The sequence below is a fragment of the Lissotriton vulgaris genome, chromosome 12 (assembly GCF_964263255.1).
Source record: "Lissotriton vulgaris chromosome 12, aLisVul1.2, whole genome shotgun sequence".
Taxonomy (NCBI): Eukaryota; Metazoa; Chordata; class Amphibia; order Caudata; family Salamandridae; genus Lissotriton; species Lissotriton vulgaris.
This window is the reverse complement of record NC_141700.1, coordinates 33456769-33475308: the sequence shown is the minus strand read 5'-3', so window position 1 is coordinate 33475308 and position 18540 is coordinate 33456769. Positions and strand designations below refer to the sequence as shown.

The following is an 18540-nucleotide window of genomic DNA, read 5'->3' as shown; positions in this document are numbered from 1 at the left end:
CATAATTGTGAAGCACACGCTCGATTAAACCCAATACTATCTTAGGGAGGGGAAGGTTTTGTGGAGTAGTACTGAGGATCAGGAATGTCTGGCACATTGTGTGGTGGAAAACCATATATGTCATCATCCTTAGGATATTCTGGATTGACATTTTCATCTAAAGGGTATACATGTGGCTCTGGTACGTCATTCCCCCCACCTAGATCATACTCCTCGTCAGTGTGGTGTGATGATGCAGGAGATTGAACAGGAGACGCTATAGGTTCAATATAAGGAGGGATAGGAGAGGAAGAAGGTGAAGGAGAGGAAGGGTGCATTGGAGAAGTTGCACAATCCTTCTTTTTGGCAGGAACCACAGGTGGAATTGGTGTGTCTGTTGGCCTTTTCCTGTAAGGAATTGCTTCCACATGTCCAGTTTTTTCATTGATATGGACCTTTCTTTGTTTAGGATCTGGTCTAAACAGTTCATCCTCCTATACAATCTTCTTCGGAGTCGATTTTTGTCGGTGCTGATACGGGTTGTTTTGTGTTTTTTGCTTTAGGAGGAGTTGTTGAGTCCTGTGGCAAATTTTTCGGTGCCGAAGGTGGTTTCGGCTTGGTAGGCTTGTTAGAGGGTTTAGGTGTCTGGAACCGGAAGGTTTCGGAGTCGAAGCTTTCGGATCCGGTACAGTCTTTGGCTTCGGCGCCAATGTGTCTTTTGGTTTGGGTGCCGAAGGGTCTTTGTCTTTGGGCACCGAAGGGTGTTTTGGCTTCGGTGTCGAAGGATGTTTCGGTGCCAATGGAGGAGGTGGAATTGGCACATGCGGTTTCGTCGGTGCCGGGGCACCAGAAGGCGCAGTCTTTTTCCTCGGAGCCGAGCCCGAAGGTGGGGCATTTGAGGGTAGATCTCGGTCTCGACTGGGCCCCATGGGCGTAGAGCCGACCGCTGCCTTTTGTTTGGGTAGTGTATGTTGTGTGGGGGCAAGAGTACTCACGGGCTGCCGAGATGGAATAGAGTCGTCAGAATCCTCTGCCCCCGATATGATCTGGAGATCAGGCGAGTCTTCCTCTGCAACGAGTGGAGCCTCGTCCTCGGAGATATCTTCGAGTGGATCTTCGTCCCCGGACACGTCCTCTCCGATGATCTCCTCCTCAAAGATGGCCTCCGGTGCTGGCGCTGATCTCCTCATTTCGTGTCGACGGGCCCTCCGATCCCGAATGGTCTTCTTTGATCGGAAGGATGCACAGGCTGTGCAGGTCGACTCGTCGTGTTCCGGCGATAGACTGAGGTTGCAGACCTCGTGATGGACGCTATGAGGGAATTTTGCTCAACATACCGGGCATCTCTTGAATGGAGTTCTGTCCATGAGGCGTAGGCCGTACGGCACCGATAGGCTCAACGGCCCGCGTCGACGCACTGGAATATAGCTGGTGATGTCGAAAAGTCTATTCGATGTCGAAAATATTTATATAAAATTTCACGCTTCGAAGTTGCTGGAAAAGTCTTTTCTAGCCGGAGTGGAAAACTTTCATCCGAACCCAGTGGCGGAAAATAACAATCTGAGGATGGAGTCGATGAACATGCGCAGTATTGTCCAAGGGAGGTGTCACCTATCTCGTGACTACAAAGACTTCTTCCAAGAAGACAACCACCTACAATCATCCGAGCCCAGCACCAGGTGGCAATCTATTGCAAAAGTGTACGATCTGCAGCTCATATGCCTCGAACATGTATTTTCAAGGTGCTGTGCATTGCTAGCCACACAAGTCACAGGGTGGCTATCATACTCCATAAATGTAAACCTCACAACTATGCCTACTCTAATCATACAGCATGTGGCTTCTTGTGGTTTATAGGCTGTGAAATTTGAGAAAATTAAGTTTTATTTTTGCGGTCCTCACTCTCAAATTCTGAAACACCACCCCATTTATTCAACAGGATATTAACGTAAACCAATTGCGACTAACGTTTAATGGTCATGTATTTGCCACCTTGTGCAGGTTACCCAAGTATCACGAAATCTTATGGGGGCACCGTGAGTTCTTTAATTGTTTATAATATGCAAATACTGTTCTATCCCAAGTCTAGTTCTGAAACCTGAGTCAGAACTAAATCCCACAAACTATACATAAAATCCTATGAACATCACTTCCATGTACACACTATCACAACAGCTGTATGCAAACAGTTGTTAGTGTACAAAAACAGTCTTGGATTTCATGTGAAACTTGCACACACTATTGCGATCCTATCCAATGAAACTCCAGGTGTACATTCATGTTCCATTTGGTTGGTGATGTGACTTGTGTCTAAACTCCCTGCAGCAAGCCCATTCTCTTGTTTTCCATCACTCTCCTAGGTTTATGGCCCTGTAGAAGGTAGGGAACTCTATTTATGTCCTCTACTATGTACACCCCTTTTCTTTCATAGCCATACAAAATAACCAAAACATATTAGATCTGATGTTCAATCTCTCAAATGCTACTGGAGAAAGGGAAGACAGCAGGGACCAATGACCACTGTAGTTCTTGGAGCTTTTGGGCTATAATATGGATCGTGACTGATGTCCCGTCACTGGAGCAGCTCCAATTTAATTACCTCTACCACACCCTGGGAAACCACCTGACTCCTTTTTGCCCCTAAGTACACCTTCTAATCCACCCTAAAAAACCTAGACATTCTGCATATGATGGCTGTTGTGGGCAATGTGAACTATTTGCGGGATCCATCCTCAGGGCCCATATGTAAAAAGAACTTGCCACGTGATCTGCTACGACATCTGAAGAAGCTGGGGGCTATGTATAGCTATTGGGCAGTTATGCACCAAGTAAATGGTTCAATTTGCAACACATTTCTAATCGACACAGAACATTTCTCTAAATCACCTAATATGCAACAATTATGGAAAGGGGACATACCCAGTAAGCTGCGTTGAGGGACACCACGCACATTCTCACTTTTTAACAACCCGGCCAGATTGCCTCCGTGTTACACTCGCTTTACCCTTTCCAGGGGACGCAGCACTGTAGAATCAAATAAACAGTTAGTCTTTTCCCAGCAGAGCAAATGGTTTTTAGGCAACAAACATTCCGGCACTGACCAGTCAGGGATTACTTTCAAACTGACAGAATCCTACTTACCAATTTGCTAATAATGCATCAGGAGCACTATGGAAGCACAACATATGATATAGGTTTTGTTGTCATACTAAAACCTACCTTCAGAACATGGAGCGGAAACCAAAGCATTGAATTAAATCTTTTATAGTGACCAGCTAAAATGCATTCTTTAATGCTTTAAAGCATGGTCCATTGCATGGCAGAACTACTGCACTTGTATAGGAAAGAATGTCAAACAGCCTTTACCACTTTTAGAAAAATAAAAATGTCTAAAAACAGTTAAAAGCAGAATATGTGGTGTCAATCAGCAACACATGAAATCAGAGAATAATGCAGAAGTGTGAGAAACCCAAGCATTTTGTGTGTGTTATTCAGATATATCTAGGGCTTATTTAGATATCGAATAGTTTCCTACCGGTCGGTGTAGTTTTGCAGATTGAAGACTTTCTGGATTCAATATGCTGTGCATTATTCCGCCATCTAGTGGTTGGGTCCAGAATTGTAGTCTTTTTTCTCTTTTCTTTTTTTTTCTCGTGGACCAGGTGGGGGTCGACATACCACCATTTGGTGTCCCTCGTGACGTCAACGTGCTTTGGATTCTTTTTTCTTGTTTTGTGCTATTCTTGTTTTTCCTCTTATTTTCTAAAATTTTTAATCCCTTTCCTCCCGTCTCATCTTTCTGGCAGAGGAAGGTGGGTTCGCTAGTAAATCCAGAAAGTTTTCAAGCTGCAAAACTGCACCGACAGGTAAGAAACTATACGTTTTGCAGCGTGAATCTTTCTTTGTAGCGGTTTGTCCTTATTGTGGTGGCTGGGTGGAGGATGAGCTGATTACTGAATATCTGTTTTAAGCCCTTCTGTGCCACTTGCGCTTTCTTTGTTAATTTGGATATCCACACAGTAGTGCTTAGTGAACGTGTGCACTGAAGACCATGTTGCAGTTTGGCAGATGTCTTGAATTCGTGTGTTAGCCAGAAGCGCAATAGTTGCTCCTTTCTTCCTTGTTGAGTGAGCATGAGCTGCTCCTTGTAACTTTTGCACAGCTTGTTTGTGGCAGAGTTGTATGGTTTGTGCAATCCATCGTGCAATGGTATTTTTGGTAACAGGTCGTCCCAAAAACCTGCTTGCGAAGGAAACAGAGTTGCTTTGTCTTTCTGCCCTCCTTTGTCCTTGTGTATATAGTGCATCACCACCCTCCTAGCATCCAGTGTGTGCAGGGCTCCCTCTGTGCTTTTGGTTGGTTTTCGGAAAAGTGTTATACCTGCAACTCACTCTCCGTAATGATGTGATAGCCACTAAGGTTGTCTTAAGCATGAGCATGTGCAGTGTAGCCTTGTGCATCGGCTCGAATGGTGCCTTTATCAATTGGGTCATCACTACGTTGAGGTTCCATGCTGGTGCTGGCATTCTGTTTGGAGGTGTAATCTTCTTCTCTCCTTCTAGAAATCTTTTTACTAATTGAGAGGTGAAGAAACCTTTCCCCGTTTCTCCTCCAGTGTAAGGGATGTGTTGCTTAGATTACTTTTCAGTAGATGTGTGAAGTATTTTTGTACTGTTGACTCCCTTGTGACTTTCCCTTGCAATCTTTCTCTAATGCACCATTGTGAGAATCTCTTCCACTTTGCTATGTAGCATTTCCTTGTGGTAGGTCTTCTTGCCTCCCTGAGCACTGCCATTGTGCTCGCCGGTAGTTTGAGGTGTGCAAACTCTAGGTCTTCAGGAGCCATGCCGCCAGGCTGAAGGTCTCTGGGAGAAGCACCCTTCCGTTCTGCATTGTTAACAGGTCCCTTCGTTTTGGGAATCTGTATGCTGGTGCCTGTGCCATTTCCACTATTTTCTATTTGGGAGACCAGGTCTGTTTGGCCCACTGAGGTGCAATTAGTATCAGTAACATGTTGCTGACCCTGCATTTGCTGAGTACCATGTGTATCAGTGGTATGGGGGGAAAAGCGTATGCAAATGTCTTTGACCAACTTATCCATAGCGCATTCCCTTGTGATCGATGGTCTGGTTGTCTGGATGTGAAGTGTTGGCATTTTGGTGTGTTGCAAACAAGTCTATTTGCGGTGTACCCCACTTCCGGAATACTTGCTGTAATTCCTGATGGTTGATCTCCCATTTGTGGGATGTGGACGTCTGCCTGCTGAGTCGGTCTGCTTCCACATTGTCCTTCCCTGAGAGATGTATTGCTAGTAGGTCTATCCTCAATGGAATGGCCCATGTCCACATCTCCTGTGCTAGCCCTGATAGTGCTACTGACTGTGTCCCTCCTTGTTTGCTGATGTAGAACACAGTTGATGTGTTGTCTGTTTTGATCAACCCCCTGTTTCCGTACAGCTCCTTCTGAAAGGCTTTTAAGGCTAGGAACACTGTCTTTAGTTCTAGGTAATTGATGTGCTTGACCGCATCCTGTTACAACCATAGCCCCCCTCACCTTGAGTTTATTCATGTGCACGCCCCACCCCAGCTGGGAGACGTCCGTCATGATGGTCACTGTTTGGAGTTGGTTGTGTGAATGGTTTCCCCTGTGATATGTTTTCTTTGTTCCACCACGCTATTTCCTGATGCACTGCGTGTTTGACAACCACTAGTTCTTCCCAAGTCCCCGTTGTCTGAGACCATTGCTGCTGTATCCATTCTTGGAATGGTCTCATGTGGAGTCGAATATTTTAGACTAGGTGTCATGCACGACGCCATCATTCCCATCAGCTTGCTCACTGTCCTCACTGTCAGAACTTGTCCCTTGCGGTAATGACGTGTTTCCTTCAGTATCGCTAATGTTCTCTTCCTGCTGGGGAACACTTTGGCCTGTATGGTGTTGATCTCTGCCCCTAAGAATATCTTGATTTGCTCTGGTTCTGTTGATGATTTCTCCCATTGGATCGATAAACCCAGTTGAGTCAGCGTTCGTATGACCTGCTGAATGTGTAGTTTGCATTGGCTGTACAAACTTGTCTTTGCGAGCCAGTCGTCGAGATAAGGCTATACGTGCATTCCTTGCCTTCGTAGGTGTGCTACGACAGCTGATAGGCATTTTGTAAACACCCTTGGTGCGGATTTCAGGCCGAATGCCAGTCCTGTGAGCTGGTAGTGGCTTTGGTTGATCACAAACCTTAGCAGGCGCTTGTGTTTGTGGTTGATGGGGATGTGTAAGTATGCGTCCTTTAAATCTATAATAGACATGAAGTTCCCTTGTTGTATTTGTGGTATTACCTCTTGCAAGGTAGTCATCTTGAAACTATGGGTTTTTATGAATTTGTTCAGGAACCTTAGATCTAGGATAGGTCTTAGTGTTTCATCCACCTTTGGCACCAGGAAGTAAGTGGAGTAATTCCCTTCGTTCCTTTGGTTTCTCGGCACCACCTCTAGCTCTCCTTCCTGAGCAGTTCTTGCTCCTCTAGTTGCGAGAGCTCCTTTGCCGAGTGTGCCTTGTTTCTTGGTTTTCTGTTCGGAGGTTGTTTTTCTAACTCTATACAGTATCCTTTGTCCGATGTGACCTTCCTCCATTCCTGGATGAAGTTTCTTATTCTTCCCCTACCGGCGTTGAGCGTTCGAGGTACTGTTTGTCGTTGAACGTTCGGCTCCAGTTCTCCTTTATGTCTTTACACCCACCCTGAGGTGTTGCTACGGTGGGAGTCTGTTTCCTGGTGAGGTCAATTGGATGAGGGTTGTTGGCTTCCCCTTCCTGTTTGAACTCATCCGTTTCCGCGCCCTTGAAAGGACTGTCCCCGGGGCTGGTATTGCCAGCTCTGCTGCTGTCCCAGCTGCTGCTGGCCTTGGTTGCTCTCTTGGTAGCCTTGCTGGAACGCCTGGTGCGATGTGGTAGGCATGTTGACTCCTCTACCACCAGGCCTTCTCGTGTGTGTGCCCCTTCTCATTCCTCTGAACTACAACGCTCCCTTGGACCTTGCTGTCTCGTTGTCCTTCTTGAACTGCGTCAACTTGTTGTCAACTGGTGTGCCGAACAGTTGCTCTACGGTAAAAGGTGTATTCAGGATGTTGCTTTGCACCTCTGGTTTGAATCCTGAAATTCTGAGCCATGCGTGTCTTCTCTCGATCACTCCTATCATTATTAGTCTGTTTGATGTTTCTGCAGCATCCAATGCCGATTTTAGGCATGTGTTTGCCATGCTTTTGCCTTCTTCTACCAGGTGAGCTGCTCTTTGTTGGTTCTGGTCTGGTAGATGCTTTAGGAGCTGCCCCACTTCATCCCAGTGTTGGTATGAGAGCCTACTGATCCGGGTGTTGGAGTTTGCGATGCGCCAATGGATTGCCACATTCCTCTCCACCTTTCTCCCTTTGAGATCCATCCTCCTACTCTCCTTGCCTGGAGGTGGCCCGGCGTTAGTGGGCTCTTTGGCCCTCTTCCTAGCCGTTGCTGCAATTATGGAGTCGGCTGGTACTGACCCATACTGCTGGTTCCTTAAAGGCCTCTCTTCCTTGATCGAGCACACTAGGGACCATGGGCAGGAATTGGCTTCTAGTTTGTTGAGGCAGTAGTCTCTCCAGGAGAAAACATCCCTTGGGCTTCTCCTCTTCCATTTTCACTCCATACGTCTGTGCAGCCTTTTGGACTACCATGTTGTAGATCCCTATGTCGTCTGGCGGACGAGGGCCTCGAAGGGTAAGTGTCTACCCCTTCTTCCGGCGATTTGGCGTAGAGATCTTGCCATTCTAGGTCTTGTGCCTCTAATGGAAGTTGAGTCTCGGTAGGATTGCAGATCTTTGTTGCCTTCTCCCTCGAAATAATAGTCTTCGTCCCCCTGTTCTTCGACTGGTTCGGGCGTTTTTGGCGGTTTGGCATCCTTGTCCTCTTTCGAGCACGGGTTTCGGCGGGATGGGGTATTGGCTCATCTTCTCGACTAAGTCCTTTTTCCACTACCGGATGCTCGCCATTTCGGCCTCGAGCCTCCTCTTCCTCCTCTCCATCTCGGCGGCATGTTGGGCGTCAAGGGTTGGAGCTCCTCTCTTCGGGCCCGTCGACGACGATGTCGGCCCTTTTTTTCTCTGCGCCGAGGTGTCCTTTTCCGAGGGCAGCCTTCAACGATAGGACTATGACACATGGGTAACTAGTTATGCATTTTTTAGATTACATGATTTATTCATTGGTGTTATTATTCTTTTGAAAGATTTGGAGTAGCTGAGCGCATCCCCTTTTCTTTGTTGGTGTTCAATGTTTACCTGAGACAGAGGGTGCATCTGTCAATGTTTTGAGAAATGAAAAATGTGGGTTTTTCCTTTTGGAATAAAAAATGTGGTAATATTTGAAAGAGTGTTTTCATGAAACAACGTGTATTTTTAGAAGAGTATTTTGAAGTGAGAAGCAGCAATGGGAGGAAGTAAAAAGATGTAGTCTAAAAGAAAAATGCTACTTACCCAGTATGCATCTCTTCTTGGCATGTAGAGCTGTAGAGTCACATGCTATGCATAAGTCTGCCGGACGTTTGCACTTCGTTTTTGTTCGAAGAAGTCTTTTCCAGTCACGAGGTAGGCGACTCCTCCTTTCGGTGATAGTGCGCATGGGCATCGACTCCATTGTTAGATTGTTCTCCCGGAGAGAGTGAGAATGGAGTTAGTAAGAGTAGAATAGAGGTGTCCATGTCTAAGTATAATTAAGATAGTTATGGAGCAGGTACAGGTAACCAGGGAGGTGGGTGGGCGCATGTGACTATACAGCTCTACATGCCAAGAACAGATGGATACTGGGTAAATAGCCTTTTCCGTTCGAGGCATGTGAGCTGTAGATCACATGCTGTGCATAGACTAAACAGCAGTACTCTCCCAAAGTGGTGGCTAACCTGTAGCTGTTGCAGAAGTGTGAAATAATGTCCATAAAACTGCCTGGCCTAAATTAGCTTGTTGTCTGGCTAACACATCTACACAATAGTGTTTTGTGAATATGTGTGTTGTAGACCATGTTGCAGCTTTACAGATGTCAGCTATGGGAATAATGTCCATAAAACTGCCTGGCCTAAATTAGCTTGTTGTCTGGCTAACACATCTACACAATAGTGTTTTGTGAATATGTGTGTTGTAGACCATGTTGCAGCTTTACAGATGTCAGCTATGGGAATATTTCCTAAGAAAGCCATAGAAGCCTTCAGGTATCTGTAAAGTTCTCTTTGCTTTTGCATAATGTGTTTGAATAAATTTGACTATCCACAGTGCAATACCTGATTTGGAAATGGGATTACCTTTGTGTGGTGGAGCAAAAGCGACAAAATGTTTATAGTGTTCCGAAAAGGTTTTTGTCTGTTCTATGTAATACAGTAATGTTCTTAACATCTAAAGTGTGTAGAGCACGTTCTTACACAGAATCTGATTGAGGAAAGAACACAGGCAACAGATTGGTTGATGAGGAAGGCAGAAACCACTTTAGATAGAAATTTAGGATTAGTACGAAGAATCATTTTGTTTTGGTGTAGCTGTAAAATGGTTCTTCTACGGTTAATGCCTGAAGCTCACCCACTCCCCTGAGTGATGTGATAGCAATGAGGAAAGCAACTTTACAAGTGAGAAATTGTAGTTCACATACATGTAAAGATTCAATGGGTGGACCCATTAGCCTGGTAAGGGCAATACTGAGATTACACACTGGGGCAGGGGAAAGTCTTGGAGGAATAACTCTCGAGTCTTTGCCATAAAGGCCTTAATAACAGGTATTATGAAAAGGGACATGTGTTCTCTATTTTGAAGATAAGCGGCTATTGCAGCAAGATTTAACATATAGATGTGTACGCTAAATTCGAACGTTGTAAATGTAGTAGATAACAAATGATAATTTGAACGGAAGCATCAAGTGGGTTAATATGATTGTTATTACAATAAATAACAGACCACTTCCTTTTTGCTGCATATCAAGCTCTTGTAGTAGGTCTTCTGGCATCTTTAATGATATTCATACAGTCTGGTGGAAGATTCAGATAACCAAATTCTATGACTTCAGGTGCCAGATTCGCGCTGAAGTGGACTTGGACGTCATAGAGACACGGCATCGCACGCGACTCCGCTGACGTCACCGAGGTGTTCCTGTAGAGGATATTTGTAGGGCCGCAACTTGGTCCTCCCTCCACACTTTCCCGAAGCATTACTGCTTGGATACCGAGGTGAGAAGGGATGGCCACTTTGCGCGCTCTGTCCTCCAGGATTTTCTGGTCTAGGAGAGTGGACACACTCCTCCGGGAGTGGGGACTGCTGTGGGACTCTATTCACAAGGTGAGTAATCCACTGGCAGATGTATCTATCAGAAGAACAAGTTACTTACCTTCGGTAATGCTTTTTCTGGTAGATACAGTATCTGCCTGTGGATTCCTCACTGACCCACCCGCCTTCGCATTGTCCACTCTTCTATACCAGAGTAACTGTATTGTATGTGTTTTATGGTCAAAGAAAATATGTTATTTCAGATGTTTTCTTACATTTGCATCACACTGTGTGTTATCTTGACTATCGTGTACTGTGTATACTATGTATATATATACTGTCATTGGTCCGTCCGTGTGCCTCGAAGGCACGGAAAAAAGGGCGGAACTGATGTCATCCCGCCGGCGTGGGCATATTATGGGCGTCGGTGACGTCAGCGGAGTCACGTGCGATGCCGTGTCTCTATGACATCCAAGTCCAAGTCGGCGCGAAGCTACGAATAGAATTTCCGAATGTTGCTGACGCAAGGGGATATTCACAAGGTGAGGAATCCACTGGCAGATGTATCTAACAGAGGTAGTTTTTGCTGAGGAGCTACTGAGAGTTCTAACCAGGCTGGCAAGCCCAAGTTGTAGACACCAGGATTAGTGTGAGGGATGTCTGCCTGAGCTTCTAACCACTAGTGGAATGAGTGGGTGAGGCGGAAAAGCGTAAGCAAATATTCCTGACGCACAAGTTACTTACCTTCGGTAACGATATATCTGTAAGAAACAGTAGTTTGCGTTCGATTCCTTACCTTAGAATATCCCCAGGCGTCAGACTGGATCCGGAAAGTTTTGTGTAGCAGTAACCCTGCGTGTCGGTAGGCGTCGTCTGCGGTTCAGCGTCAGTCGTCGGCGCCAGGATGAAGACACCCTCGTGCACTGACGTCAGTTCTTATACACAGCTTTTCCGCGTCAGGGACGCAGAGCCATGATAAAAACCGACACTGGTGCCATGAAACTAGGGCCCTCAAAGGGATGTCCTTAACCCTAGATATTGGTTCACAGAACGGGGAGGATGGGTGGAGAAGTAACACTAACTACTGTTTCTTACAGATATATCATTACCGAAGGTAACTAACTTGAGCATCTGAAAGAAACAGTTTAGTGTTAGATTCCTTACCTTAGAATAGATACCCCAGCAATACCAACCCCGGTGGTGGGTCTGCGAACCAATGATCACACCAGAAAGTCCTGGAGAACAGAACGGCCGAAAAAGCTGTCTCTCCGGACTTGGCTGTCCAGGCAGTAGTGTCTAGCGAACGTGTGCAGCGAGGCCCACGTAGCTGCCTGACAGATGTCCTGCAAGGGGACTCCCAGACCCAGGGCAGTAGCAGCCACCGAGGCCCGAGTGGAATGGGATCTCAGCCCAACAGGAGGCTCCTTTTTAGCCAAAGAGTAGCATACCTTGATGCACAACAAAACCCACTGAGAGATGGTCCGTTTGTGCACCGCCCGTCCCTTCTTAGCGCCCACGTAACCAATAAAGAGCTGGTTGTCCACCCGGAACTGGCGTGTGCGGTCCAAATAGAATGAGAGCGCACGTTTTGGATCCAGATGAGCCTCTCTTCCTCTTTCGAGGGATGCGGAGGCGGAAAGAAGGTGGGCAAGGTGATGGACTACCCGATGTGGAAGGCTGTGACTACCTTGGGCAGGAAAAAGGGACGCGTTCTCAAGACAACTTTGGACAGAAAGGAAAGGAGGTTTGGAAGAAAGAGCCTGGAGCTCACTCACTCTCCTGGCAGAGGTGATGGCAACCAGGAAGGAAGTCTTAAGAGTGAGAAGACGAGGGCAATTGTGAAATGGCTCAAAAGGAGGGCACATCAAATAAGTAAGAACAAGATTCAAGTCCCACTGAGGCGTCACGGAAGGAACAGGAGGAAACATGTGAGTGATGCCCTTCAAGAATCTATTTACTACAGGGGACTTGAAAAGAGAAGGCTGATCAGGTAGCCTTAAAAAGGCTGAAATTGCAGAGAGGTAGCCCTTGAAAGTGCCCAGAGCAGAGCCCTGCTGGGCAAGAGAAAAAAGAAAGAGGAGAACCTCTGAAAGGGGGGCAGAAAGGGGATCCACAGCCTTTGCTGTGCACCATGCCACAAATTGATTCAACCTGCAAGCGTATACCGATTTTCTGGAGGGACGCCTGGCTGCCAGAATGATGTTACAGACTTCAGGAGGCAAGTCAAATGGCCTCAACTGCCGCCACTCAATCTCCACCCATGGAGGTGGAGACTGGACAGGTTCGGGTGGAGGACCGTCCCCTGCTGCTGCGACAGAAGGTCCTCCAGAAGAGGCAGACGAATTGGGGTATCGACTGACATGCTGAGTAGCTCGGGATTCCAGTACCTTCGTGCCCAGTCCGGAGCCACAAGGATGACTTGGGCCCGGTCGTGCCTGATCTTCTTCAGCACTCTGGGCAGAAGTGGTATAGGCGGAAAGGCGTATAACAGACCGCAGCTCCACTTGCGACGAAAAGCGTCTCTGAGCGAGTGCCTCCTTGGAAATTCCAACGCGCAGAACTGATGACATTGCGCGTTCTCTTCTGTGGCGAATAGATCTAACCAAGGCTCTCCCCACTGCTGAAAGAGGCCTTGCGCCACGTCCGAGTTCAGATGCCATTCATGATCCATCATGCACCGGCAGCTGAGTTCGTCTGCCCTGGCGTTCAGGGAACCTGCCAGGTGTTTAACCACCAGGGTCACACCTTGATGTTCCAGCCATTGCCAGAGGCGCAGAGCCTCCTGACACAGGGTCCACGACCCCATCCCGCCCTGTTTGTTGGAATACCACATGAAGGTGGTGTTGTCCGTGAACACCTGCACTACACTCCCCTGGACAGAGGGGAGGAATGCTTTCAGTGCAAGCTGGATCACCCGTAGCTCCAGAAGGTTGATGTGGAGCCGGGACTCCGCCGGAGACCAGAGACCTCTGATCTCTGCCTCTTCCATGTGCCCCCCCCCCCAGCCCAGGAGGGACGCATCCGTCACGACTACGTGCTCCAGTTGCGGTAGGGAGAGGGATCTGCCACTAACCCAATCGCGGTCCATGAGCCACCACTGAAACTGTCTCGCAGCGCCCTCCGAGATCAGGGCGTGGTCAGACAGGTTGCGTTGATGCTGGGCCCACTGAAACTTCAGGTCCCACTGCAGAGCCCGCATCCACCAACTGGCGTGATGCACCAGAAGGATGCAGGAGGCCATCAGCCCCAGAAGCCGCAGCGTCAACCTGACTAGATCCGGGATAAAGGCTGAAAGATCGGAATGAGAGCCTGAATATCACGAACCCGCTTTTCGGAAGGATAAACACGAAACCGCGCAGAGTCCAGAACCGCTCCGATGAAGAGGAGCTTCTGAGAGGGACACAGGTGTGACTTCGGCACATTGACGGAGAACCCCAGCAGGTGCAGGAGGTCGGACGTAGTCTGGAGGTGGCTGATGACTGTCTGGGGCGAGCCCGCCTTCAACAAATCGTCGTCGAGATAGGGGAAGACTGGCACCCCTAATCTGCGCAGATGAGCTGTGACCACCCCCATCACTTTCGTAAACACCCGAGGGGCGCTGGTAAGGCCGAAGGGGAGCACAGTATACTGAAAGTGCTTGTGGGCTACAGTGAACCGCAGGTAGCGCCGGTGGGCCCGCAGGACGGGGATGTGAAAATACGCAGCCTGCACGTCCAACGCCACCATCCAGTCTCCAGGGTCTAGGGCAGCTAAGACCTGAGCCAAAGTCAGCATCTTGAACTTCTCCTTCCAGAGGAAGCCGCTGACGTTCTGCAGGTCCAAGATAGGGCGTAGGCCCCCTTTTCCCTTCTTGTGAACCAGAAAGTAGTGGGAGTGACAACCACACCCTACATCTGGCCCAGGAACGCGCTCGATGGCCCCCTTGGCCAAGAGGGCTGTAACTTCCTCTTGCAGAAGTTGCAAGTGATCCCCCGACATGCGGTGGTACTGCGGTGGCATGGCTGGAGGGGTCACCTCGGAGGGGAGGAAGTAGCCCCTTCGGATGATTTGCAGCACCCACCTGTCCGACGTGATGCTGCGCCAGTGGAGGAGGTGATGGGGAACCCTGCCCCCCACTGGCGCCAAATGGGCTTGAAAGCTCGGAGGGCTTTGAGGCGGATGCTGCAGGGCGGATGTGGACTGGCCTCGCCGCTGTCCCCTGGCAACGCCACAGTAGTTACCACGTCCACCGCCGCGCTGGATGTTAGTCTGCGGCCCGTGGCTGGCAGGACGTGAGAGGGTGCCCCTTCCTTGGCCAGAAAGGATCGAAAGGGAGAAGTTTGCTGGCGCTGGCCCGACAGGCCCAAGGACTTGGCCGTAGCCCTGGAGTCCTTGAAACGCTCAAGCGCACTATCTGCCTTGTTGCCAAAGAGGCAACGGCCATCAGACAGCATGACCATGAGGGAATTCAGGACATCAGCCAAAAAGTTGGTGGACCTCAGCCAGGCGTGGCCGCGAACCGCCAACTTCGTGGAAATCGCCCTGCCCAGCGAGTCTGTGGTATCCAGCTCACATCGGATAGAGTACCGTGCTGCATCCCACCCTTCCGCATGGGCTTGAGCAAGTTTGACCTGGGCCTCCCCCGGGCAACCTGGCAGCACATCCACGACCGTGTCCCACAGAGAGTGGGTATAACGGCCCAAAAGGCAACCGGTGTTGACAGACCGCAACCCCAAACTGAGTGAGGAGAACAGCTTCTTACCAAACTGCTCATACCATTTGGATTCCTGATCAGGTGGAGCAGTCGGGAATGCGGTCTGGGAGTTAGAGGCCTGGATAACCAGGCTCCCGGGGGTGGGGTGGGGTGGGTGGACAGGAAGCTAGTGTCGTTCAGGGCCGGGCGGTGGCGCCTGGCCACGTTACGATCTACAGGGGGACCTGTAGCGGGCCTGGACCAAATGCCTAACAGAACGTCAGTAAGGGCCTCATTAAACAGCAGTTTCCGAACAGTTTTCCTGCTGTTTAAGGACCTCGGTGAGGTGGTTAGTCCTCACGGCTGCGACGGGGAGCTCAAGACCCAAGGCCTTGGCCGCCCTCGTCAGCACCACGCTGTAAGCAGCCCCCTCCTCCGAAGCCACGGTAGGAGGGGAGACAAAGCCAGTGTCGGGCGAAGTGTCCAAACCACTGGCCTCCCCTAGATCCACTGCCCAGTCGTGATACGACTGGCACTCTCGTCTCCCATCTCCTGTTAGTCAGGTGCAAAGGATGGGGCCGGATCATAGAAGAATTGCTCTTCTCTCTGCGTTGAATGGGGCGTCTGGCGACGGCGGTCCGAAGCCGGATCCGGACGGAGGGAGGGAGGGACCGGGGACGACGTCGTCCAGCGACACCCTGGGGGTCGGCGCTGGCGGAGGGGTCGTAAGGTCGACCAGCGACGACCCGGTGGGGCCCTGCAGCGTCGGGACCGAAGTCGTCGACTTCGCCCAGGCCGAAGCACCCGACGGCGCAGGGGCCGAAGCTTCCAGCTGGGTCCGCGGGGCCCAAAGGCACCACAGCGGGACCCAACAGGAGAGAGTGCCCTCATGGCCATGAGGAAGGCATCGATCTCCTCCGGCGTCGCATTCAGCCCAGGGACCGGCGGGTATGGAGCTGGCAGCGGCGCCCGCGGCACCGGCGGAGCCGCCTTTGGTGGTGTCGCCCAAACCCCCGGCAGCATCAGGGGGGGGGGGCGGGGCGGGGTGTAGGAAGAGCAATGTGGTCTCCTCGACTTCTTGTGTCTCTTACCTGAGGACTTGGAGCCCGACGAATGGTGTCGACTTGCTGAGCTGCGATGACTGTGGCCCCACGACCGGTTCTTCAACCTCCTCCTTGACCTGGACTGTCGGAGCTCGAGGCGCTTACGGGACCGCTCCCGCCTAGCCTTCGACGTCAAGGCCCGGCAGTCGGGGCACAACTTGTCATCATGGTCGACCCCAAGGCAATACAGGCACCGGCGATGGGGATCAGTAACCGACATCAGTCGGTTGTAATCGTTACAGGGCTTGAACCCGGGCATCCCCACCGGCACCGATAATCTTACACCGACGACGGACATGGAGCCGCAGCCTACGCCTACCGACGCGCAGCGGTACTGTTACGCAAAACTTTCCGGATCCAGTCCGACGCCTCGGGTTATTCTAAGGTAAGGAATCTAACACTAACCTGTTTCTTTAAGATCAGTTCATCCACAGACCATTGCCTTTGGATAATTGGTGTGGATACCTGGAGGTGAAGCTTGGGCATTTTACGTTTATGTGCGTGGCGAACAGGCAGTGCTTAATTTGTGCCGGTGCTTAGCACCGGCACTTACTTTTCAGGGCCGGGTCTACACGTGTCTGTACGACTGGCTGTACATTGTTGTCACATTTGATCATGACAATAAATTACCAATACTGACTCAGTGACTCGGAGTGGGCGCACTGGCGCAGAGTGTTGTTCTGGGTTTCCTGATTCCAGTGTGCTTCGGTTCAGTGTGAATGTGAGCTGGAGCAACAATAAAGTGATTACTGTCTGCATCATCATTAATCCTCCTAATGATACTGATCATGTGATGGCGTGGCGTCATCATGGAGGCGGCGTACGGGTGTGCCCATACTTCAGTGGACTGTTGCTAGTGGTGGGGTGGGCGGGATTCGGGTGCAATACTGGGCGGGAGTCAGACATTTATTGGCTAGGTTGGATTTGACTGTGTGCGCGCTGCACGCAGATTTATTTCTGCTTGCAAGTTGCCCTGCTCCTGCACACCCGCAACCCGCGAATTAGAGGAGCCCGGCCACATTGAGGGCAGACAGCACCACCAGGGGCCTATCAGTTAATAAAAACAGTGGCCCGCAGCCCCGGCCGAACACAAGTGTAACTGTAAATATTAAAGTAATAACTTAAGTAGCAGTCAGAGACCTCATGACGTCATGCCAAAATACTACGACATGCCCAGTGGTGGTGTGTCGAGCTCGGGCTCCATCCAAGATTCGATGACGGTGACGCACTCCACTGTTCCTAGCCCAATGGCCTTGACCCAGCCCACATTTATTTAATTCATCATTTCATCAGGAAAGGTTAGTTAAGTTGTTAAAGAAGGGAAGGCCCTGCCCCTTGAAGTAGTATCCTTCCTCCCAAGATTCGAATTTCACAATGATGCATGGGCTCAGCTGGCTTGGCCTAGTAGCAACCGCTAGCCATGCGTACACATAGCCCGAGCCCACATGCCACAGTACGCATTAAGAAATTTGTTAAATGCCAGTATGACAAGGCGGGGTCGGGCACTGTGACAACCCAGGTGGTGGGGGAGTGATGCTGGGGCAGTGACATTCACTAGTGCAAAGGTGGGGGCACAGTCACCGTGACAACCAAGGTGGTGGGGGAGTGACGCTGGGGCAGTGACATTCAATAGTGCAAGAGTGGGGGCACAGGCACACTAACTACCCAGGGGCGACAGCGGGCACTACTGCACTGACATCATGGGGTCATCCCCGGGCGTAGAGTGGCAGGCTCGGACGAGCTGGTAGAGAGTGACAGCCTGAGGGGGTTTGTGGTCTGGCAGAGAGTGACAGTCTTACGGGTTTGGAGGCCGGTAGAGAGTGACGGCCCAAGTGAGCTGGCAGAGAGTGACAGTCTTATGGGTTTGAGGGGATTGTAGTGACAGCCAGAGGGGGGCTAGAAGAGAGTGACAGCGTGAGAAAGCTTGGGGGCTGGTAGAGAGTGACAGTCTGAGAGGGGTGGTAGAGAACGATAGTTTGAGTCAGCATGAGGGCAGGCAGGGGGAGAAGTGTGGCTCAATGGTTAGAGGAGGCATACCCGGAAGCTGAGGTCAGACCCGGGACCAGGGTTCAATTCCCGACGCGGCAGGGTCTGAGCCCAAGTGTCCACGAACTCGATAATTCTCACTTCGGTGCCTACTCGAATCACGGGTTCACACTCTGCAACTCTGGGCAATAGCTTGCTTAATCTCCACTACGGCCCCCCGCGGCGGGATGCCTGGCTTTCACCTTGGGGATGCCCAATACGGGTTATCTCACAGGGAAAAGCCAGGACGGGTTCCCAATGCAAGCGCCGGGACACCCCGTTGGGGTAGCCGTGCGCTATATAAGATACACTTAAAAAGAAAAAAAAAAAGTGGGTGGCAGCTGTACGGGACTGAGGGGGCTAGCACAGAGTGGAAGTCTGAGGGGGTTGCACTGGAGTGACAGCCTGACGAGATGCAAAGTGACTGCTAGGGAGTGGGCAGTAAGAGCAGTCGTCTCGGAGGGCGGCTGGCACAGAGTGCCAGTCTAAGGGGTTGCAT

General features: G+C 50.1%; 1 protein-coding gene across 8 annotated transcripts in view; it reads right to left on the bottom strand.

Moving 5' to 3' along the window:
* LOC147673145 (uncharacterized) overlaps positions 1–18540 on the bottom strand; it is a 265735-nt gene that overhangs the window by 13845 nt on the left and 233350 nt on the right. For all 8 annotated transcript variants that reach the window (XR_015302602.1, XR_015302604.1, XR_015302601.1 and 5 more), the window contains one exon: positions 2899–3003. Coding sequence is in view for 4 of the 8 variants with exons in the window: in XM_086946893.1 (XP_086803019.1) it covers positions 2934–3003 (70 nt within the window). In the remaining 4 variants the exon portion in view is untranslated. The remainder of the gene's footprint in view (positions 1–2898; positions 3004–18540) is intronic.